This window comes from Danio rerio, chromosome 10 (assembly GCF_052040795.2).
Source record: "Danio rerio strain M-AB ecotype USA chromosome 10, GRCz13ab, whole genome shotgun sequence".
NCBI lineage: Eukaryota > Metazoa > Chordata > Actinopteri > Cypriniformes > Danionidae > Danio > Danio rerio.
The window spans coordinates 29,610,973-29,635,247 of NC_141030.1; the positions used below are offsets into that span (position 1 = coordinate 29,610,973).

General features: G+C 38.3%; 1 protein-coding gene across 1 annotated transcript; it reads right to left on the reverse strand.

The window, feature by feature from the left end:
* Positions 1-8,640: 8,640 nt before the first annotated feature.
* On the reverse strand, positions 8,641-15,965 carry LOC147842093 (uncharacterized). The gene is made up of 2 exons (XM_087270699.2): positions 15,847-15,965; positions 8,641-15,751 (listed from the first exon to the last, which is right to left on the reverse strand). The coding sequence occupies exon 2, from the start codon at positions 15,130-15,132 to the stop codon at positions 9,247-9,249; it is 5,886 nt and encodes a 1,961-aa protein (XP_087126825.1). The 5' UTR covers positions 15,133-15,751; positions 15,847-15,965; the 3' UTR covers positions 8,641-9,246.
* Positions 15,966-24,275: the final 8,310 nt, after the last annotated feature.

Sequence of the window (24,275 nt, forward strand, 5' to 3'; positions counted from 1 at the left end):
TATTTTTTGCCTGGCCTAACTTTGTCTCTTATTGCCTTTTGTTGTTGGATGCTTCAACTTCCATTAGCTCAGTAATTACGTGACTCACCTTTCATGCAATAGACTTAGGTTCTATCTCAGAACCAAACTGTAGTGTATTGTATATACAGAGGCTATCATGAGTCTCTATGTAAAGAGTTTATCGTGTATTTTTTGATGTGCCTTACTTTGTCTCTTATTGCCTTTTGTTGGCTGTATGTTTCGGCTGTGTGTAGCTCAGTGATAGGGTGATTCACCTCTTGTGTTGGAGACCCAGGTTCTATCCCAGATCCTGACAGATGCGTATATTTATGGAGTGTATCATGAGTTTTATCTATAAAGTGTGTTGTGTATTTTTTTATTTTTTTTGCCTTGCCTAACTTTGTCTTTTATTGCCTTTTGTTGCTTGGCCATTTCAACTTCTGGTAGTTTAGTGGTTAGTGTCTCACCTCCCATGCCAGAGACCGAGATTCTAATCCAGATCCTGACAGGTGTGTATAGATTGTATCATGAGTTTTTCTGAAAAGAGTCCATAGTGTATTTTTTGCCTGGCCTAACTTTGTCTCTTATTGCCTTTTGTTCAAGTGACATTTCAGCTTCGGTAGCTCAGTGGTTAAGTGTCTCACCTTTCATGCAGGAGACCCAGGTTCTATCCTAGATCCTGGCAGGAGTATGTCATGTGTATAAGTATGGAGTGCAGCATGTGATTGTATGTATTATATATGGATATGTGTATCATGTGTGCATATATGGAGTATATATATAATGTATAAAATGTATCTTGTGTGCCTATGTATAAAGGGTGTCTTGTGATATAGTGTAAATGTATACTGTGTATAAAATGTATCATCTGTACATGTATATATGATGTATATGTGTAGAGTGTGTCATGTCAATCCTTGTGATTTGCTGATTGGAGTGTATCATGTTTGTATAAAATGTATCATGTGTGTTCTATACTAGACCCTGAGAGATGTGTATCGTATGTAAATGTCTAGAGCTCAGTGGTTACATGCCACACTGACTGGACTGTATTGTGTGTTTATATTTGGATGATGTATCATGTGCTTGTATGTATAAAGTGTTTCTCGTGAGTCTATGTATAGGTTGTATCATGTGTGCTTATGTTTGGAGTGTATATGTATAGAGTGTATCATGAGTTCATATGTATAGAGCAAATCATGTGTGCATACTAATGGAGTGTGTCTATATGTGTAGAATGAGTATGTGTATCATGTGAGTCTACGTATGGAGTGATTCAATATTCGATACACCCTGGTTTTATCCTAGATCCTGTATTTGTATTAGGGTTGGGCATCTAAGCTATAATGCCGATCCGATACGCATCTCGATACAAAGAATACGATCCGATATATTAGCGATACATTTGTGACATATTGCGATGCAACACGATACGATTCACACCCATATCACGATACGATGCGATATTTCAGCACTAACTAATTAGATCAAGTTTATGAGATGATGTGAAAGAGGATGCTGTGCCATTGAATGAGTTTGATTATTTATAAACCAAGCAAAACCAAGACTTTTTTTACAAACTGGCTTTTCTCTCAGAACCAGAGTGTCAGTTTACAGTAGAGGGCCATTTTAGAACATATAGCACATATTATTTAAGTATTTTCAAGATAAACAGAATGTATAAGTGCAATATATATTAAAAAAATATATATATATTTGCACTCTTTCAACATAAATAAAATTAGCATTGCACAACAAGAATTGTGATTTAACTTTTCAACTATGAAAACAAGTTTTACAAAGATATATTTTGCCACTGATTATTCAAAACTTAAGGTTGTGAACTAGCAGTGTTATGCTGCTTTGAAACATCACTGTCACTGTAAACAACAGGCTAATAAAAATATAACAAACCAGCAATCTTCTTGCTGTGAGGTGGTCAAACTACCCACTGTGCCACTGTGACACCCAATTATTTTTATCATTATTATTATTAATATTATTATTATTATAATTAAATAAAAATTAACAGGAGGAGGTGTTTAAAACCTTCGTTCTCCGTGACACTAGGTTGAATATCTTTGAAGATGAACAATGCAATAGCATTCGTTATTGGCGTAGAGCGAGCAGAACTGTTGCGCATGGAAAAAAAAAAACTTGCAATGCTTTTCTCACCACTTTTGGAGCTGGTTGAAGCAGTGCGAAAGCCGGGGATGCAGAAACACTGGAAGATGCTTTCACAACAACACCGTGGCGCCGCTTCAAGTGAGATATCAGATTAGTCGTACTGCCCGCGTATTTTACAGATGCGCGGCACATTTTGCAAATTGCATCTGTCCTGTCATGTCGTCCATCCTTAAATCCATAATGTTGCTTGCCATACTTTAGATTTAAAACTCAGTGAGGAATAAAATGTTTGTTTTGCTTCTCGCGCTTTCTGAGGGCGCTCCACTAGCTTCATCCGCACACCTGATACACTGAGTTGTAGTGTGTGCACATCCGCAAATCCGTTGCTAAGGCTTACTTTATGTAGGTCGATTAAATTATGCGCCAAAAACAGGTTGACAACACTTGTTAATAAATAAAAAATACATTCTATATTAAAAATATAAGCTGTATCTCGGAAAAATCGATGCATCTCGCAAAAACCGATGCATCTCGATTTGCTTCCAAAATTTCATTCATCCTCTGCTGCTGAACCGATGCACTCGCATCGTGAACGCGCATAACCGCGTATCGATACATATCGGTTAATCTTCCCATCCCTAATTTGTATAGTGTATCATGAGATTTTGTGTATAGAGAGTATTGTTTAATTTTTTGTCTTGCCTAACAATGTCTCTCATTGCCTTTAGTTGTTGGTTGCTTCAACTACCAGTAGCTCAGTAGTTATGTGACTCGCCTCTCATGCAATAGACTTAGATTATATTCCTGATCCTGAAAGGAGTGTGTATGTCTAAAGTGTATCCTGAGATTTTATGTATAGAGCAGGGGTGGCCAACCTTGTTCCTGGAGAGCCAGCTTCCTGCAGATTTCAGTTGCTACCCATAGTAAACCCACCTGAACCAATTAATTAGGACCTAAACACCTCGTGATAATTACAGGCATGTGTGTTTGACATGGGTTGCAACTGAAATCTGCAGGAAGGTGGCTCTCCAGGAACAGGGTTGGCCACCCCTGGTATAGAGTGTATCAAGTATTTTTTTGCCTTGCCTAACTTTGTCTCTTATTACTTTTTGTTGGTCAGGAAATTCAACTTCCAATAGCCTAATGGTTAAGTGATTTACCTTTCCTTCCAGAGACCCAGGTTCTATCCCAGATCCTGATAGGTGTGTATAAGTATAGAGAGTATCTTGAGTTTTTATGTATAGAGTGCATATTGTTTTTATTTATTATATATTTTTTTGCCCTGCCTAACTTTGTCTCTTATTGCCTTTTGTTGTTTGGATTCTTTAATTCCAGAAGCTTGGTGGTTATATGGCTCACCTCTTACCCCAGAGACCCAGGTTCTGTCCCCCTTCCTGGTAGGTGTGTAGAGTGTATCATGGGTTTTTTCTATAAAGGGTAGTGTGTATTTTTTTGCCTGGCCTAACTTTGTCTCTTATTGCCTTTTGTTGTTGGATGCTTCAAATTCCATTAGCTCAGTAATTACGTGACTCGCCTTTCATGCAATAGACTTAGGTTCTATCCCAGATCCTGACAGGTGTTTATGTCCCTAAAATGTACCTTGAGATTTTATGTATAGAGTTTATCGTGTATTTTTTAGCTATGCCTAACTTTGTGTCTTATTAGCTTTTGTTGTCTGAGTGCTTCAACTTCCCGTAGCTCAGTGGATAAGTGTTACACCTCTCATGCTGGAGACCCAGGTTCAATTCCATATCCTGTCAGCTGTGTATATTTACAGAGTCTATCCTCAGATTTTATGTATAGAGTGTATCATGTATTTTTTTGCCTTGCCTAACTTTGTCTCTTATTACCTTTTGTTCTTCAGATATTTCAACTTCCAATAACTTAGTGGTTAATTGACTTACCTTTCCTTCCAGAGACCCAGGTTCTATCCCAGATCCTGATAGGTGTGTATAAGTATAGAGAGTATCTTGATTTTTTATGTATAGAGTGCATATTGTTTTTATTTATTATATATTTTTTTGCCCTGCCCAACTTTGTCTCTTATTGCCTTTTGTTGTTTGGATTCTTTAATTCCAGAAGCTTAGTGGTTATATGGCTCACCTCTTACCCCAGAGACCCAGGTTCTGTCCCACTTCCTGGTAGGTGTGTAGAGTGTATCATGGGTTTTTTCTATAAAGGGTAGTGTGTATTTTTTTGCCTGGCCTAACTTTGTCTCTTATTGCCTTTTGTTGTTGGATGCTTCAACTTCCATTAGCTCAGTATTTATGTGACTCGCCTTTCATGCAATAGACTTAGGTTCTATCCCAGATCCTGACAGGTGTTTATGTCCCTAAAATGTACGTTGAGTTTTAACGTATAGAGTTTATCGTGTATTTTTTAGCTATGCCTAACTTTGTGTCTTATTAGCTTTTGTTGTCTGAGTGCTTCAACTTCCCGTAGCTCAGCGGATAAGTGTTCACCTCTCATGCTGGAGACCCAGGTTCAATTCCATATCCTGTCAGCTGTGTATATTTACAGAGTGTATCCTTAGATTTTATGGATAGAGTGTATCATGTATTTTTTTGCCTTGCCTAACTTTGTCTCTTATTACCTTTTGTTCTTCAGATATTTCAACTTCCAATAACTTAGTGGTTAATTGACTTACCTTTCCTTCCAGAGACCCAGGTTCTATCCCAGATCCTGATAGGTGTGTATAAGTATAGAGAGTATCTTGAGTTTTTATGTATAGAGTGCATATTGTTTTTATTTATCATATATTTTTTTGCCCTGCCCAACTTTGTCTCTTATTGCCTTTTGTTGTTTGGATTCTTTAATTCCAGCAGCTTAGGGGTTATATGGCTCACCTCTTACCCCAGAGACCCAGGTTCTCTCCCCCTTCCTGGTAGGTGTGTAGAGTGTATCATGGGTTTTATCAATAAAGGGTAGTGTGTATTTTTGTCTGGCCTAACTTTGTCTCTTATTGCCTTTTGTTGTTGGATGCTTCAACTTCCATTAGCTCAGTAATTACGTGACTCACCTTTCATGCAATAGACTTAGGTTCTATCTCAGAACCAAACTGTAGTGTATTGTATATACAGAGGCTATTATGAGTTTCTATGTTAAGAGTTTATCGTGTAATTTTTGCTGTGCCTAACTTTGTCTCTTATTGCCTTTTGTTGGCTGAATGTTTCGGCTGTATGTAGCTCAGTGATAGGGTGATTCACCTCTTGTGCTGGAGACCCAGGTTCTATCCAAGATCCTGACAGATGCGTATATTTATGGAGTGTATCATGAGTTTTATCTATAAAGTTTGTTGTGTATTTTTTGCCTTGCCTAACTTTGTCTTTTATTGCCTTTTGTTGCTTGGCCATTTCAACTTCTGGTAGCTTAGTGGTAAGTGTCTCACCTCCCATGCCAGAGACCGACGTTCTAATCCAGATCCTGACAGGAGTGTATAGATTGTATCATGAGTTTTTCTGAATAGAGTCCATATTGAATTTTTTTGCCTGGCCTAACTTTGTCTCTTATTGCCTTTTCTTCAAGGGACATTTCAGCTTCCGGTAGCTCAGTGGTTAAGTGTCTCACCTTTCATGCAGGAGACCCAGGTTCTATCCCAGATCCTGGCAGCAGTATGTCATGTGTATAAGTATGGAGTGCAGCATGTGTTTGTATGTATTATATATGGATAGATGGATATGTGTATCATGTGTGCATATATGGAGTATGTGTATAATGTATAAAATGTATCTTGTGTGTATATGTAAAAAGGGTATCTTGTGATATAGTGTGAATGTATAAAATGTATCATCTGTACATGTATATATATGATGTATATGTGTAGAATGTGTCATGTCAATCCATGTGATTTGCTGATTGGAGTGTATAAAATGTATCATGTGTGTTCTATACTAGACCCTGAGAGTGGTGTATCTGGAGCTCAGTGGTTACATGACTGACTGGACTGTATTGTGTGTTTATATTTGGATGATGTATCATCTGCGTGTATGTATAAAGTGGTAGACACACTCTGCCTGTAATTATCACGAGGTGTTCAGGTCCTAATTAATTGGTTCAGGTGTGTTTAATATGGGTAGCAACTGAAATCTGCAGGAAGCTGGCTCTCCAGGAACAAGGTTGGCCACCTCTGCTCTATACATACAATCTCAGGATACACTCTAGACATAAACACTCCTTTCAGGATCAGGAATAGAACCTAAGTCTATTGCATGAGAGGCGAGTCACATAACTACTGAGCTACTGGTAGTTGAAGCAACCAACAACATAAGGCAATGAGAGACATTGTTAGGCAAGACAAAAAATTAAACAATACTCTCTATACACAAAATCTCATGATACACTATACAAATACAGGATCTAGGATAAAACCTGGGTGTATCGAATGTTGAATCACTCCATACGTAGACTCACATGATACACATACTCATTCTACACATATAGACACACTCCATACGTATGCAGACATGATATGCTCTATACATATGAACTCATGATACACTCTATACATATACACTCCAAACATAAGCACACATGATACAACCTTTATATAGACTCACGAGAAACACTTTATACATACACGCACATGCTACATCATCCAAATATAAACACACGATACAGTCCAGTCAGTGTCTGGTAAAAAACCTGGGTCTCTGGTGTGAGAGGTGAGTTATGTAACCACTGAGCTCCAGACATTTACATACAATACACCACTTTAAGGGTCTAGTATAGAACACATATGATACATTTTATACACACATGATACACTCCAATCAACAAATCACATGAATTGACATGACACACATATACAGATTATACATTTTATACACACAAGATACATTTCATACATTATACATACACTCCATATATGCACACATGATACACATATCCACATGCTGCACTCCACATACTCCTGTCAGGATCTGGGATAGAACCTGGGTCTCCTGCATGAAAGATGAGACACTTAACCACTGACCTACCGGAAGCTGAAATATTCCTTGAACAAAAGGCAATAAGACACAAAGTTAGGCCAGGCAAAAAATACACACTACCCTTTATTGATAAAACCCATGATACACTCTACACACCTACCAGGAAGGGTATTTATTTGATAGACTTAGGTTCTATCCCAGATCCTGACAGGTGTTTATGTCCCTAAAATGTACCTTGAGATTTTATGTATAGAGTTTATAGTGTATTTTTTTGCTATGCCTAACTTTGTGTCTTATTAGCTTTTGTTGTCTGAGTGCTTCAACTTCCCGTAGCTCAGTGGATAAGTGTTTCACCTCTCATGCTGGAGACCCAGGTTATACTGTGTACAGGTTATAATGTATACTGTGTATAAAATGTATCATCTGTAGAGTGTGTCATGTCTATCCATGTGATTTGCTGATTGGAGTGTATCGTGTGTATAAAATGTATCATGTGTGTTCTATACTAAACCCTGAGAGTGGTGTATCTGGAGCTCAGTGGTTACATGACTGACTGGACTGTATTGTGTGTTTATATTTGGATGATGTATCATGTGTATGTATAAAGTGTTTCTCGTGAGTCCATGTATAGGTTGTATCATGTGTGCTTATGTTTGGAGTGTATATGTATAGAGTGTATCATGAGTTCATATGTATAGAACATATCATGTGTGCATACTAATGGAGTGTGTCTATATGTGTAGAATGAGTATGTGTATCATGTGAGTCTACGTATGGAGTAATTCAATATTCGATACACCCAGGTTTTATCCTAGATCCTGTATTTGTATAGTGTATCATGAGATTTTGTGTATAGAGAGTATTGTTTAATTTTTTGTCTTGCCTAACAATGTCTCTCATTGCCTTTTGTTGTTGGTTGCTTCAACTACCAGTAGCTCAGTAGTTATGTGACTCGCCTCTCATGCAATAGACTTAGGTTCTATTCCTGATCCTGAAAGGAGTGTGTATGTCTAGAGTGTATCCTGAGATTTTATGTATAGAGCAGGGGTGGCCAACCTTGTTCCTGGAGAGCCAGCTTCCTGCAGATTTCAGTTGCTACCCATATTAAACACACCTGAACCAATTAATTAGGACCTGAACACCTCGTGATAATTACAGGCAGGTGTGTTTGACATGGGTTGCAACTGAAATCTGCAGGAAGGTGGCTCTCCAGGAACAGGGTTGGCCACCCCTGGTATAGAGTGTATCAAGTATATTTTTGCCTTGCCTAACTTTGTCTCTTATTACCTTTTGTTGGTCAGGAAATTCAACTTCCAATTGCTTAGTGGTTATGTGACTTACCTTTCCTGCCAGAGACCCAGGTTGGGACAGGTGTGTATAAGTATAGAGTGTGTCTTGATTTTTTATGTATAGAGTGCATATTGTTTTTATTTATTATATATTTTTTTGCCCTGCCTAACTTTGTCTCTTATTGCCTTTTGTTGTTTGGATTCTTTAATTCCAGAAGCTTAGTGGTTATATGGCTCACATCTTACCCCAAAGACCCAGTGTTGCGTCCTGGTTAAAAGATGACTAAGTCTTCCACTGATGTTCACGATTAGTTTATTGGTCACACTTCATAGAATTTGTTCACATTATTCATTCGTGAATCACCGTAAGAACTAGAGAGAAAACAAACAACAAATACAAATAAATCCCGAAAATTAACGCTAAGTCAACATCAACAATTAAACGATAAACAAATAAACCAAATTACCTTATTTTTTCCATCAAACCAGGAGCTATAACTCATGAAGGAGGAACCCGTGAAGCTACCATATACATGTACCCCTTTTACCGTGTTTTTCCTAGCGTTCCATAGTTTTCATTCACTCCTACACGCAATTTATACATCCGGTAAACTCCGCAATTTTGACGTCATAATCAAAGTCCCCAAACAACGTAATTCATTCAAAAAATCAACCCGTATACAAAATACAACAAAACATAAAAAATAAAGAAATAAATAAATTCAAAATCATAAACAAAGTAACACATTATTTCAAGTTTCTTTACACTCCCACCAAATCATACAATACATATAAGCCATAAATGATTTCCACACAAACACTCTAGCACTCACAGAATTTGAAAGCTCAGTCTAAGCAAAGCACCAATTTTTACACCCAAAAAACAGTATAACATTGGGATACTAGTTGAACTCTAGCAACAGCACGAGTTTTTGTATAGGTCTTTCAATTACTGAGGGCTTGCCAAGACGTTTGCCTTTCGTATCTAGTTTTGAATCCCCTAGACATATTTTTGCTTTTCTGACCAATCCGTCGGTACTAACAGTAACCTCCTTTACTCTACCCAATCTCCACTGATTTCTCGGCAAATCATCATCTTTCACAATAACAATATCACCAATCTGAATATTTCTCTTAGGAACGTGCCATTTTTGTCTGACTGCTAGATTTGCAAGATATTCTTTGCGCCAGCGACTCCAGAATTGCTCCAATAAATGTTGCACTTGTCTCCACCTTTTGCGAGCATATTCATCATCCTTAAAATTGCCTGGAGGGGGTAAAGCAACTGTTGACTTCAACGTAAGTAGATGATTTGGAGTGATTGGTCTCAAACTTTCAGGATCAGTTAAACAATCAACAGTGAGAGGTCTACTATTTACTATCGCCATAGTTTCATAGAGAAAGGTTCGCAAAGAAGAATCATTCAATCGCGCTGAATGAAGTGAGAGTATGGAATTTAAAACTGATTTCACAGTTCTGATCTGACGCTCCCATACTCCACCTGCATGGCTAGCATGTGGCGCATTCATCACAAAGTCACATTGTCTTTCAGATAAGAATACTCTCAATCTCTCTGCGTCAATTTCTTCAAGTGCCCTTTTGAATTCATTTTTTGCACCAACGAAGTTTGTTCCTTGATCAGATCGAATTTGCTGCACAGCACCCCTGATGGCAATAAAACAGCGTAATGCATTAATAAAGGAATCCGTCGACATGTCCGTGAGCATTTCAATATGCACAGAGCGCGAGCACAAACAAGTTAAGATTAGGCCATACCGCTTGCACACACTTCTTCCCTGTTTGACAAAGAGTGGTCCGAAACAATCCATACCGGTATACTTGAATGGAGGTGATGGAATTACTCGCTCTGATGGCAAATCAGCCATTTTCTGCACCTCTGTGGATCTTCTAAGTTTTCTACATGTAACACATCCTTTGATATACGAAGCAACAGCTCTACCAATCCCTGGAATCCAATATCCACAAGACCTAATTTCATTATTGGTAAATCCCTTTCCTTGATGTTTGATCTTTTCATGACAATGTGCAATGATCATTTTGGTAACGGAGTGATTTTTTGGAATAATGACAGGATATTTTAAAGACTCTAAACAGTCTGAGTGACGAAGTCGACCTCCCACCTTAAGCACTCCATTTTCATCAATGACTGAACCAAGAGGATACAGTTGAGATTGGGGCGAAACATCCATTCCCTTCTCCAGCCTCCCCAACTCACCTTTATAAGCATGACTTTGCAAGCATTTAACAATATGCAATTCAGCCCTTTGTCGTTCAGATGTAGTGCTCAGGTGATTTGATTTATCTTTGCAAGCTCTTCTCATAAGTCGAGCAATAGCCCTAATTGCTCGTGACCACGAAGAAAATTTAGCTATACGATCAATCAAATTCACTTCGTCAGTGCCTTCAGTCTTAAAGACTTGTGCGAACTTCACTTCTGGATCCTCTAAGGAGATCTCTACCTTTGGGTCTTCTGGATTTGGTAAGTTTTTCTTCCATAAGAACATTGGGCCAGAAAACCAGATTGACGACAGCAATTGTTGAACATTTAATCCTCTCGAGGTATGATCAGCAGGATTTTCTTCAGAAGGGACATACCTCCATTGTTGTGGGGTTGTGCTAAGCTGTATTCTCTGTACACGATTTGCCACAAAAGTTTGAAACTTACGAGCTTCATTCCTTATGTATCCTAACACTGCTTTTGAATCGGTCCAAAATAATTCCTCCACATCAACATAATCAAGCTCTCTTTTAAGCACATTGCTTACTTCAACAGAAATGACTGCAGCTGTTAATTCTAGTCTGGGGATTGTGACGACCTTCAGAGGTGATACTCTTGATCTTCCCATAACCAAAGCACAGTGCACATCTCCATCTTCATTGCAAAATCTCAAATAAGAGCATTGGCCATACCCGGAAGTGCTAGCATCTGAGAAGTGATGCAACTCTACCTTAACAATAGTACCAAAATCGTTAGGTACATATGTTCTTGGTATGTTTATTTCTTGCAAGTTGATAAGATCTTGCTTCCATTGCTCCCACCGTAGCTGAACTTCCTTTGACAAAAAATCATCCCATCCAGCACCACGCTTGCATATCTCCTGCAAAATTTTCTTTCCATTAAATAGAATAGGAGCTATAAATCCTAATGGATCGTATACGGATGCAATGGTGGATAATATTCCACGACGAGTGGCAGGTTGTTGTTGCAATTTGACATTAAACTTGAAACAATCCAAATTTCTTTGCCACTGTATTCCAAGAGCTCTTTCCAATGGCAACTCAGATGCAAACTCCAACTCCTTAGCATCAGATGCAAGCTCAGACATAGGAATATCGTTCAAGACGGTGTCATTATTCGACATGAATTTATGCAATCGCAAACCACCCATTGCACAAAGCTTCCTTGCTTCATCAACAACCTTAACTGCCATCTCTGCGTCTTTCACACTAGTAACTCCATCGTCTACATAGAAATTCTTCAATACAAATTCTGAACCTAGAGGATATAGATGACTGTTCTCATTTGCGATGTGCTTCAAGCCAAAATTTGCGCACCCTGAAGAAGAGGCGGCTCCAAAAATATGGACCTTCATACGAAACTCAAGAGGATTCTGATTGAATTTTCCATCCTTCCACCAAAGGAATCGAAGATAATCTCGGTCAGATTCATTCACATGAAATTGGTGATACATTTTCTCTACATCACACATAAGCGCAACAGGATGTTGCCGAAATCTCATTAGAATGCCAATCAAACTATTAATCAAGTCAGGCCCTTGAAGTAAGTGATCGTTCAATGAATAACCGTTAAACCTTGCTGAACAATCAAACACGACTCGCAACTTATTGGGCTTTTTTGGACTAATGACACCGTGATGAGGCAAATACCATGTTTCTCCTCCTTTTCCGTTATCAATCACCTCTTCCGCATCCCCTCTTTGAATGATCTCGCTCATGAACTCCTTATACTGTTCCTTATATCTTTCATCCTTCGCCAACCTTCTTTTGAGATGGTCAAGCCTAACTACAGCCAATTGTTTGTTATTTGGTAGAATAGGCCTTTCTTTGAAAGGTAATGGCATCTCATAATGCCCATGCACATTTTTGTGAATGACTTCTTTCAACTTATTAATGAAGAGAATGTCATCTTGTGATACCTTCATACCTTCTTCACTAATATCTTTAAAGTCAGTTTCAAGAACGCGAATTACGTCAGCAGGAGTGACAGGAGGAAGTTCCTTGGCCGCAAGGCGATGACATAAACTACTCTCCTTTGGCAAATCAAGACGTGGAGATGAACGTCCAACGATACTCCATCCCAAATCAGTTCGTACAGCAAAAGGTTCGTCCTTCTTCCCAACGATCACCTCTCGAGGAGCCATAGACCGAGGGCAGTTGTACCCTATTAATAAACCAATCTCACAATCCTTTAATGGTGGAACTTTATCCACAATACTTGATAGATGATTCCAATTTTTTGCTACTTCACAAGTAGGAATATTCTGACGATTCACAGGGATATAATCTCTGGTATAAGCAGGAGGAAGATCTACAAAATCACCAAACTCATACCCTCGCACTTGTAGCCCTAATACTCTCTCACTTTGTACAATGGTATCCTTACCAAGCATAGTAGTTAGTTTCAGTTTTACTGGACTTGACTGTGCTTTAAGGAAATTACTTATTTCTTGATCAACAAATGTGGTATCGCTTTGGGAGTCAAGAAGCGCATACACAAGTTTTTCACAATCAGGGTTCTCCTTAGTCGATATCCATACGGGCAAAATCATTGAAGTATTCACAGTTTGCCCTTCACCTGCTACACTCAAAGCAACTGCATCCGTGCTGTTATTAGGAATACTTCGAAATGAAGACTCCGTCACAGGCTCCGACTTAATTCTTCTTACAAAGTTAGCATCATGCAAACACGTAGGATGCTTTCTTTGACAAACATCACAAGCAAGACGATGACGACATTCACTTGCTATATGTCTTGTTTTCAAACACCCATAACACAGTTTTTGCTCTTGAACATACCTTCGCCGTTCTTCCAATGATTTACTATAGAAGTCAGGACAGTTATTGAGCTGATGATTACCTTTTTTGCACAACAGACAAGGAGCTCTTGTTTCTGATTTAAATGATTTCTGAATTTCATGTTTCATTTGAGTGTTAAAAACTTGAGCCTTATTCCTTTTTGTTTCCTTCAAAGTGAGTTTGTCAACGATGGGACTTAAATCATGAAGAGCTTGATAGGATGTTACTGGATTACAAGCTGTTTCTGCCTCTGTCAACACAAACGCACAGAATTCCTTAAAGTCCGGGAATTCTTGATTTTGACTTAAAACTTGTGTGACTTGTCGATTCCATCGACTGGCTGCCCAGTCCGGCAATTTCTGAACAAGTTTTTGGTTTTCTTGGTAATCATTCAGAATCTGAAGGCCTTTGACATGAGGCATGGCATTTTCACATGCACTCAGAAAGTCAGAGAAGTTGCGAAGACCCATTGCATCCTTTGAACTAATTTTTGGCCAATTAGCTAATTTTTCTCTAAAGGCTCTTTGAATGGAAAATGGCTGACCATAGCGACCATTTAGTTTCTCCCAGGCGTCGTGATATGCTTCGTCATCAGTTCGAAAGAAAATGCCCTCCAAAGCTCTACTCACAGGGCCACTCACATACCTTTTAAGATAAAACAATTTTTCAGCAGACGAGGTACATTTTCCTTCAATAAGTGCAATGAATGAAATTTTCCACTCAATAAATCGAATAGGATCTCCTGTAAAAACTGGAGGTTCCGGTACTGGCAATCGATTTAAGGCAAGACTGTCCTGAAAGACAGAAGCTGAAATGGGTATCCCAGAAGTCACTTGAGTTTGTGATGCACCTTGCTTTCTTTCAAGTTTTACCAAAGAAGCATCTTGCTTGCTTTTAATCTTAACACATTCTGAAAATGACATAGCTTCTTTAACGATCTCTTTGTCATAAACCTCCAATTTAGCTTGTGCAGCCTTTACATCTTTTTTCGCTTGTATCCGCTCCAACTCTTTCACTTCTGCTTCAATAGCCCTTTTATGCTGCTCTTCCAATTGTTGTATCCTTTCCTTATGTTTTGTTTCTTCTAATAAAGAATCATAAACAGCTTGCTTAGCCGCTAGATTTGCAGCAGCATCTACTCTTTTAGCTGCTAAACTAGAAACGACAGAGCATTGACTAGAATGACTGCATTGACTAGAATGACTGCTAGTCCCTTGACTGACGCATGAAACAGTTGACCCAAAAATTGAGCGTGCATGCTTGTGATCTAACAACATTTGAAGACGCCCCCTTTCCCTTTCAGCATCAAATTCTTCATCCACACCTGATATCCTTCCATGAATTATTTTAATGATATCAGCGGTGACAGCTTCACACGCATCAATTTTTCGTCTCATTTCCATAGTGGGTAACATACGGTTTCTGAAATCATCATATTCCTTTAAAACATTGTTTTTTGCTGCCTCTAAATCATCAATTACCATAGTTAATTGAGTCACTGTAATATCAGTTTTAAGACGTTCACGAGCACTACGGGCCTCAACTTTCCACTTATCATATAAACGAGTAATTCTTTTTTCTCTTTTTTGTGACTCTTCCTGTTGGTATGACTGCATTTTTTCTGTAAGAATGGGAACACGTTTTGAGTGACGCACATTTTCACTTTGAGTATCAACACAATCATCCACTTGCTTATTTAGATCGTTTACACCTGCATCTGACTTCGACATTTTCTCTTTTTATATTTACGCTTAAAGAACAAATATTGGCAACATTCACATTCAGTAACGTACACAATCGGTGTGACAATCAGGAAAATACAAACTGAACACATTAAGAAATCATCACACAAATATGAAATTACTCAATATTCAGTCCATTAATAAAGTGAAAACACGCTAATGTCCATTGCAAGCTTAAATATGAAACCTAAAGCAAAGTTGTCCATTCAGAACTCATCTGATAAACAGTTCAATCCATAGTACTCACTGCGGTCCATGTAAACAAACCGGACTTCCTTATCCAGTTCATTCGACCCCGTTTGCTTGCTACACGCTGAGCCGAGTCCTTTAACTTAGTTGATCTTTTGATCCATCATCAGCCGCGACGATCACGCAGTTCCCAACGCAATCGAAAGCAGAAAAGCCAGAAGGAGCAACGTCGCCTTTTCCTCCAAGTGAAGCAACGCAGCTCATCTTGTTGACAAGGTTGCCGGGCTGATAAAATAAGTTCTTACTGTTGCGTCCTGGTTAAAAGATGACTAAGTCTTCCACTGATGTTCACGATTAGTTTATTGGTCACACTTCATAGAATTTGTTCACATTATTCATTCGTGAATCACCGTAAGAACTAGAGAGAAAACAAACAACAAATACAAATAAATCCCGAAAATTAACGCTAAGTCAACATCAACAATTAAACGATAAACAAATAAACCAAATTACCTTATTTTTTCCATCAAACCAGGAGCTATAACTCATGAAGGAGGAACCCGTGAAGCTACCATATACATGTACCCCTTTTACCGTGTTTTTCCTAGCGTTCCATAGTTTTCATTCACTCCTACACGCAATTTATACATCCGGTAAACTCCGCAATTTTGACGTCATAATCAAAGTCCCCAAACAACGTAATTCATTCAAAAAATCAACCCGTATACAAAATACAACAAAACATAAAAAATAAAGAAATAAATAAATTCAAAATCATAAACAAAGTAACACATTATTTCAAGTTTCTTTACACCCAGGTTCTGTCCCACTTCCTGGTAGAGTGTCTCATGGGTTTTATCTATAAAGGGTAGTGTGTATTTTTTGCCTGGCCTAACTTTGTCTCTTATTGCCTTTTGTTGTTGGATGCTTCAACTTCCATTAGCTTAGTGGTTAAGTGACTCACCTATCACGCAATAGACCCAGGTTCTATCTCAGAACCAAACTGTAGTGTATTGTATATACAGAGGCTATCATGAGTCTCTATGTAAAGAGTTTATCGTGTATTTTTTGCTGTGCCTTACTTTGTCTCTTATTGCCTTTTGTTGTCTGTATGTTTCAGCTGTCTGTAGCTCAGTGGTAGGGTGATTCACCTCTCATGCTGGAGACCCAGGTTCTATTCCAGATCCTGACAGATGAGTATATTTATAGAGTGTATCATGAGTTTTATCTATAAAGTGTGTTGTGTTTTTTTTTTTTTTTTTGCCTTGCCTAACTTTGTCTCTTATTGCCTTTTGTTGCTTGGCTATTTTAACTTACCGCAGCTCAGTGGTTAAGTGTCTCACCTTTCATGCAGGAGACCCAGGTTCTATCCCAGATCCTGACAGGCAGGGCTGGAGTGGGACTCCTTTTCAGCCCTGGAGTTTCAAGCCTCGGACCGGCCCACCTCAGTTCACGACTGACAATATTAAAATAAGGTCATTTTCAATTCCGTTTCTAATGACACTATCACGTCTTTTTTTAAGCGTACAGCTGCTGTAGAACTTCAAATGTTCAACAACACTTACAGTATTGTATGTCGTAACAATAAAAATGATTACATACTCAGACAAGGATTAAACCCGGATCGGCAGCATCGTAATCTAACGTGCTAACCACTGGGCCACAACAGTTGTTTGTTGAGATGTGACTCATCTGAGTTATATCATCATTAACCTGCAGGCTGGTTATATATAAAAAGAGCAGAGCTGCAGTAAAATAATGAATAAGAAGACTGTGGTCAAGTAAATAAATTAATTAATTTAAAAAGTGTGACTGCTGAGAACAACAGATTCTGGAGCTAGGGACACCGGCCCTCGCGGCAAAAAAAACGTACCGGCCCACCGGGATTTCTCCCTGTTCTCCCGATTAGCCAATCCGGGCCTGCTGACAGGAGTATGTCATGTGTATAAGTATGGAGTGCAGCATGTGTATGTATTATATGTGGATATGTGTATCATGTGTGCATAATGTATAATGTATGAAATGTATCTTGTGTGTATATGTATAAAGGGTATCATGTGGCCATATGTAGTGTATTGTGTAAATGTAAAAAATATATACTGTGTATAAAATGTATCATCTGTACATGTATATATGATGTGTATGTATATGTGTAGAGTGTGTCATGTCAATCCATGTGATTTGTTGATTGGAGTGTATAAAATGTATCATGTGTGTTCTATACTAGACCCTGACAGTGGTGTATCGTATGTAAATGTCTGGAGTATTCTTTAATTCCAGTAGCTTAGTGGTTACATAACTCACCTCTCACACCAGAGAACCAGGTTTTTTACCAGACACTGACTGGACTGTATCGTGTGTTTATATTTGCCGTGCCTGACTTTGTCTCTTATTACATTTTGTTGTTCAGCCATTTCAACTTTCAATAGCTTAGTGGTTAAGTGATTTAGCTTTCCTGCCAGAGACCAAGGTTCTATCCTAGAAGTGTTTCATGAGTTTTTATGTATAGAGTGCATGTTGTATATATATATGGATGGATGTTGCATCATATGTGTATATGTATACAGTGTAACATGTGTGATTATATATGTAGTGTACTGTGTATTAGAGTGCATGTATGGAAAATATTATGTGTGCATATGTATACAGTGTGTCTATATGTGTAGAATATGACGTGTGTGTATGTATAGAGTGTATCATGAGTTTATATGTAAAGAGTGTACCATGTGAGTCTATGTATAAAGTGATTTGTTGTCCGGAGTGTATCATGTGTGCATACATAGAGTGTATTACATATGTATAGACTGTATATGTGTAGAGTCATGAGTGTATATGTATAAAGTGTATTATGTTTGCATGCGTGTTCTATCCCAGACCCTGACAGGAGTGTATCATGTGTAAATGTATGGAGCTCAGTGGTTACGTGACTCATCTCCCACACCAGAGACAGGTTCTATCCCAGATCCTGACAGGAGTATATTGTGTGTATAAGTATAGAGTGTATCATGTGTTCATATGTATGGATATGTATTATTTGTGTAATTGTTTACAGTGTATCATGTGAGTTAATGTATAGGATGTATCATGTGTGTATATGTATATACTCCGTAGGCCTACTTTTTTTCCATGAGCTGTTTGGGTATTACTTCCGAGGATCAATAATCGCGTATATCCTCGGTATACTCACTTGTTTTGCTGATTAAACTTCCTTAATGTATGTGTATTTGTGTCTCCTTTAACTGTACACCAGTTTTGTTTTGTTTTTAAAATCGCATCTTAATTTGTTACAATTGGTGTATTTTTGTTACTTTTTTTGTACAGTACATTTTATAAATTTTTTGTAAAGTATTAAAATAAAAATATATTTTTAAATACGTTTATTTTATTGCAACGCAGGAAACACTGGGAGCAGACTTGCAGATCCAAATGCAGGTTTTAATAGAAAGTTCAGCAAAGCAATGGTCAATACAGGGCACACAGGTATGTAGAGGTAATCAAGAGTCATAGTCAGTAGTACAAGCAGAGGAACACAATACAGGCGGCAGACAAGGATGAACAAACTACAAAGCAAGGATCAAAACACAGGAAGACAACCAGGAAAATGCTTTGTAATGTTCATGGATAAAACAAGACTCAGCCCTGAATGACTGAATAAGAGGTGTATATATAGTCCATGTAATCAGTGTAAATGAGCAGCAGCTGTGTCTGTGTGCAGAGTATTATCAGCTGTTATCAGGGTTGATGAGCGCAGGGGGTTCTGGGAGTTGGAGTCCGCTCAGTGTTAGTCTCCTATATAGGAAACTCAACCCCACTGGCAATCGAAACATTTTTAAGTTTCTGTAGAGTTAAGCTGCGGTTACACTGGGCTTTTCCCATAGACTTCCATTCATACACATGCGAATGCGTCAGACCGGAAATGCGGGGTCATGCGTCAAGTTTCGCAGGTTGCTGCGGTGCAAAGTTCAAGCTTGGTGAACTCTGACCTGCGAAATCGCATCACTTGACTGCGTGAGACCAATCGAGGATAAAAACATGACATCTCTGGGCAGAAATTTAAAACATGGAGCAATCGCTCGCTTTTAAAAATGTCTAATAAGCTTGTTTAATCCCACCCCTTTTCGCAGCGCCGCACAACAGAATTTTGCATGCTCAAACTCTAATGTGATTGCAGCTTGAAACAGTTGGGTTTTACCACAGCCTAATATACCCAGCCAATCTCTGGGTCTGCTGGGGCACTATTAGCTAAGCATAAATCAATAAATAGGATGAAACTATTAGCATCTTGCTTTAAAGCAGGGGTGTCCAAAGTCGGTCCTGGAGGGCCGGTGTCCTGGAGAGTTTAGCTCCAACCCTAATCAAACACACCTGAACCAGCTAATCAAGTCCTTAATAGATATACTAGAAACTTCCATGCAGGTGTGTTGAAGCAAGCTGGTGCTAAGATCAGCAGGACACTGGCCCTCCAGGACTGACTTTGGACACCCCTGCTTTAAAATGAACAAATTTGTTGAAATATCTTATTTTGTGTTTAACAGAAGAATGGATCACACTTTATTTTGACGGTCTGTTTGTTGAATTTAAGTTACATTGCATCTACATACGAACTAATTCTTATTAGATTATAAGTAGACTGTTAGGTTAGGGTGAGGTTAAGTGTAAGTTGACATGTACTTGCAAAGTTTCTTATAGTCAGTTAAATTTCTGTTGGATATTTGTATTCAGATATTAAGCAGACAGTCTACCAATACTCAAATGGACCATCAAAAGAAAGTGTTAACGAATAAAAAAACTCTAAAGGTTTAACACCACATGAAGGAGAGTAAATGATGAGGTCATTTTCATTTTTGTGTGAACTATCCCTTTAAGCAAAAACAAACCAAACAGAGCTTCACCATGAGTATACTGGCGGCTTCACAGTTAAAGTGATCGAATTCTCCTGAAGACATTTTATTTTTTGTATCAAGAACAGACATAAAACTGTGCGAAAGAGCAAGTGGAGATATTTAGGTGCTCATATCCCTCAAGGCAGCCCCGGGCCTGCTTAATGCTCATCTGTTCCACTGCACTGAGGATACAGCTCTCCTTTGCCCTTATCAAGAGCCCGCAGATGTTCTAAGCCTGTCCAAATCCTCCTTCTTCCAGCCTGATTCTGCCTGAAATAGCCATCCAGATTCTGCTGTAAAGCCCAGAGGAACCACAAATTGACTCTGTTTGTTATTTATAGCACAGGTGAGGTGTCACACTCAAGACAATAGAAAAGGAAATGGATTTGGTTCGATGTCGCTTGCCTGTAAAAATCTTGTAGAGAATGCAGACAATGGCTGAGAAATAACAGTGCAGCAGGACCAAACATGTAGGTGTGAGCGGTTTATTTTTAGGAGCGAAGCAAACAAAGATTCCTCATCCTCCAAAATTATGACTCATTTAAAATCAGAAATTGCAAATTCCAGTGCTTGGATCGCACACGTTTTCTTCACTCGTTGAAATCCGTTGAATATTGTGCAGAAAAAAAGCAAGCCATTATTTTAAAGACATTGAAACTTGGAACTGCCACTGCTTGAGTCACACTGCCTTCTCTATAATTGTCCTGTACAATGCTGTTGCTTTTGTGATATCAAGTCAGGCTGTTTCAGGTCTTCTGCTTCAGATTGTAATGAATTTCAGCACCATGGACAGTGGCACATTCAGAAATGGCTGTTTCAGTTTTTCAAAGCACGTCCTACTTAAATCAGTGCTTAATCTTTAACAAGTTTACATGGAAAGAAGCAGGTCTTAAACAAAAGCCTGTCCAAAGAAAGTAAGAGTGAAAAGAAAAAAAAAGATATATAATTGTCATTTTGTGCAACCCCGTTTAGATGGACTGCTCAATTTGAGAAGCTCTCCTTTACTTGTTTTTAAATCCTCATCCTGAATAAATCATAAACAAATCACTTAAATGAATCAGTCAATACCTTTATGTTATTTTCAATTTCAAGACAAGAGTCCAATATACATAAGACATAGTGTATAAAAAGCTGTGGTAAAAATACGGAATATGTATAAATATAATAGTTGTAATACATTGCAACCAATGCAATGCTGCTGGGGTTGTGCATAATAATGATCCTGTGAGTAATGCCAGAGTCAGTGACTTGTTCTGATTGGCTTGTTTTTAACTATGCACAATTATGGAATTTATGTGAGAATCAGGAAACAATGCTGAGGGTGACGGTATGCCATTACCATGTACCAAACACTTATTGCTCAGCTATGCTTAGGTAGAGTTGAAGACGAAATAAAAATTATTTTAAACTTTTACATTTCTAAATTCTGTCTTTCTTTTTTATATCTGAAGAGCTGTTTAACAGAGGTAAGTGTTACTCAACACATTTTTATACACAATATAGGTATAATAATAATTTATCTTGTCTTTGACATGATGACTGCACATGATATGTTACTAATTCAAGTTTAAGTCTACTAAACATTCAGTATATATGGGGGTGTGCAAGAGATCAGCCAGTGGATGGTAACATCAAGAGTCTGACATTTTTGCTGCCCATTATATTACAAACCACAGGAGATGGCAAATTCCTCAGCAGTATAACGCTCCTTCCCATACTTCAGCCTCCACATCAAAGTTCTTGAAATCAAAGAAGGTCAAGGTGCTCCAGGATTGGCCAGCCCAGTCACCAAACATGGACATTATTAAGCATGTCTGGGGTTAGATGGAGGAGGCATTTAGGATGAATCCAAAGAATCTTGATGAACTCTGGGAGTTCTGTAAGAAGACTTTCTTTGCTATTCATAAACAATATTAATTCTTGTTCCACTGCACCATGACTTTATATTCTATACTGTACATTGTTTCTGTGAAGTGACAAGACTTTTGTCTAACCAAAGTCAAACTTTACTGTCCTAATTAAATAAAATAAAAAATCAAGGCCTGATAATATTTTATGTTAGTAAAATAAGCGTAATCTAGAGGCCTTTGCCTTTCATAAAAAGCCACTTCTGATACCAAATGATCAACTAAAAGTTATGTTATTTTTAGTTGTTATTAAAGCTTGGATAGGCTACAAAACTTTTGTCAGGTAGCGTAATAATATACTATAAGTACTTATACTATACTCATAACCTTAGACAGACTATACAAGTATAATTATACTAAGAATATTGTGCAAACAAAGTATTTAAAGTTGATAAAAACAAGTAGAGCAATATGATTTGTGGTACACGCATAAGTAAACATTGTTTTTCTTTTTGAGTCCTTGAAAGGTGGAGTTGTGTCAGGTGCATATGGGGAGAAGAGTGTTTCTACACTTAGAAATACACTATGGCTGTGTCTGAAACCGCCTACTACTCAGTAGGTACTACATTTGAATTTAAACATACTACTCGGCCGTTGGAAAAGTACGTTCTATACAGTTTGAATGTGAAAAGTATGAATGGAATTCGGAGGTACTACATCCGCCATTTTGGTCACGTGCCCTACCTGCATCAGTTGCGTCGCTTCACTCCCATTTATGAATTCTCTCGCGGGGCATCATGGGATAGCGCAGCGTGCATGGGATGCGTACTTCAGAATCTTGCCGGAAATAGTATGTCATTCGGTAACTTCTCGCATACTGATTTTCGCATACATACTACTCGGCTCACATACTGATTTTAACGTTCTGTATAGTAGGGGAGTATGCGGCTTTGTACGCAGCCGATGTTTTTGTAGTTTCATAACGTTTCATTTACTTAATTAAACTTAGTTTATTTAGGTTGACTAGGCAAGTTGGCTTAATTAACCAAGTCATTAGACAACAGGGGTTTGTTTTGTAGCCACTTTAAAAAAGGCTCTAATAATGCTGACCATAGCAGTTTATATAGTGTACATAGCAGTTAATATAGTGTATATATAATGTTTTTAGTCAAACTTACAGAAAAAAAATCTCTAGAAAAAAGGAAACACGTTGAAACAATTCCCTTGATCGGTTTCACAGGAGTGCTTACAACTGTTAAAACAATAAAGCTGTGTTAAAACAACAGCTTGCATCCACTGCATATCCACTATGTAAACCCCCAAAAGACAGCCCATACCCACGTGTAAATGATCAAATAGATAAATATTAGGGTTCAATAGTGAATCTGTTTCAACTTCATTTAACAGACGTGAACACGACTTCTGGCATACAAAGAATTTTAATTTGCATTGTTTACAGTGTTCACCGCATCTGCCTTCAGTTGTCACAGCTGAATTATTTGTTAGATTGTCTATAAAAAGTTCATCTGACAGCATGAGCAATGTTTTCGCTATCTCGTCCCCCTTAACACAGGAACCACACAGCTGCTAGTCGCCATAAATGACTCACTGTGGGCTTCATGATTAGGAGAAATTTAGACGCCAGACTCTGGAAACTCCTGGAGGAGATGTTTGTCAGGAAGCAGCTTTTGTTCAAAGGCCTTTCTATGTCTATAAGATTAATAACTACACATAACAGAAGAATTGTTCTGATGCTGTCATACTGCTGTCATGTTGTTTTTAGACTTGATATTAAAGATTTGATAGATTCATAGGGGTCCTTAATAGTTCACATTTTATGCTAAATAACTTTTTTCAGTGCCAATATCAACACAAAGCAGCTTTCTGGTTGGTATTCAGCAGAATAACTTTTCAAGTGCTTTCAATAAGCCTGTGACAAAAGCGTAATGGACTCCTGCGAACTGTCAGCATCTAGTGAATTTGGGTTTTGAGTCACACTGAGAAGTCTGTTTTCTTCAACACCCACATGTCCCTCTAGGGAAGCTGCTGGCAGTGTGCCCTACGGTGCCAGAAATCAGGCTTGGCTTTATGAGAATGACTCATGAGACTCAAGTTAGCTTACAGCCCTCCATAAATCCAGCAGCCACCAGCGATGTATAAGCTTCGCACCGAGACCAGCCAGAAAACAGGCCTCTGGGCCAAAGTGATTATA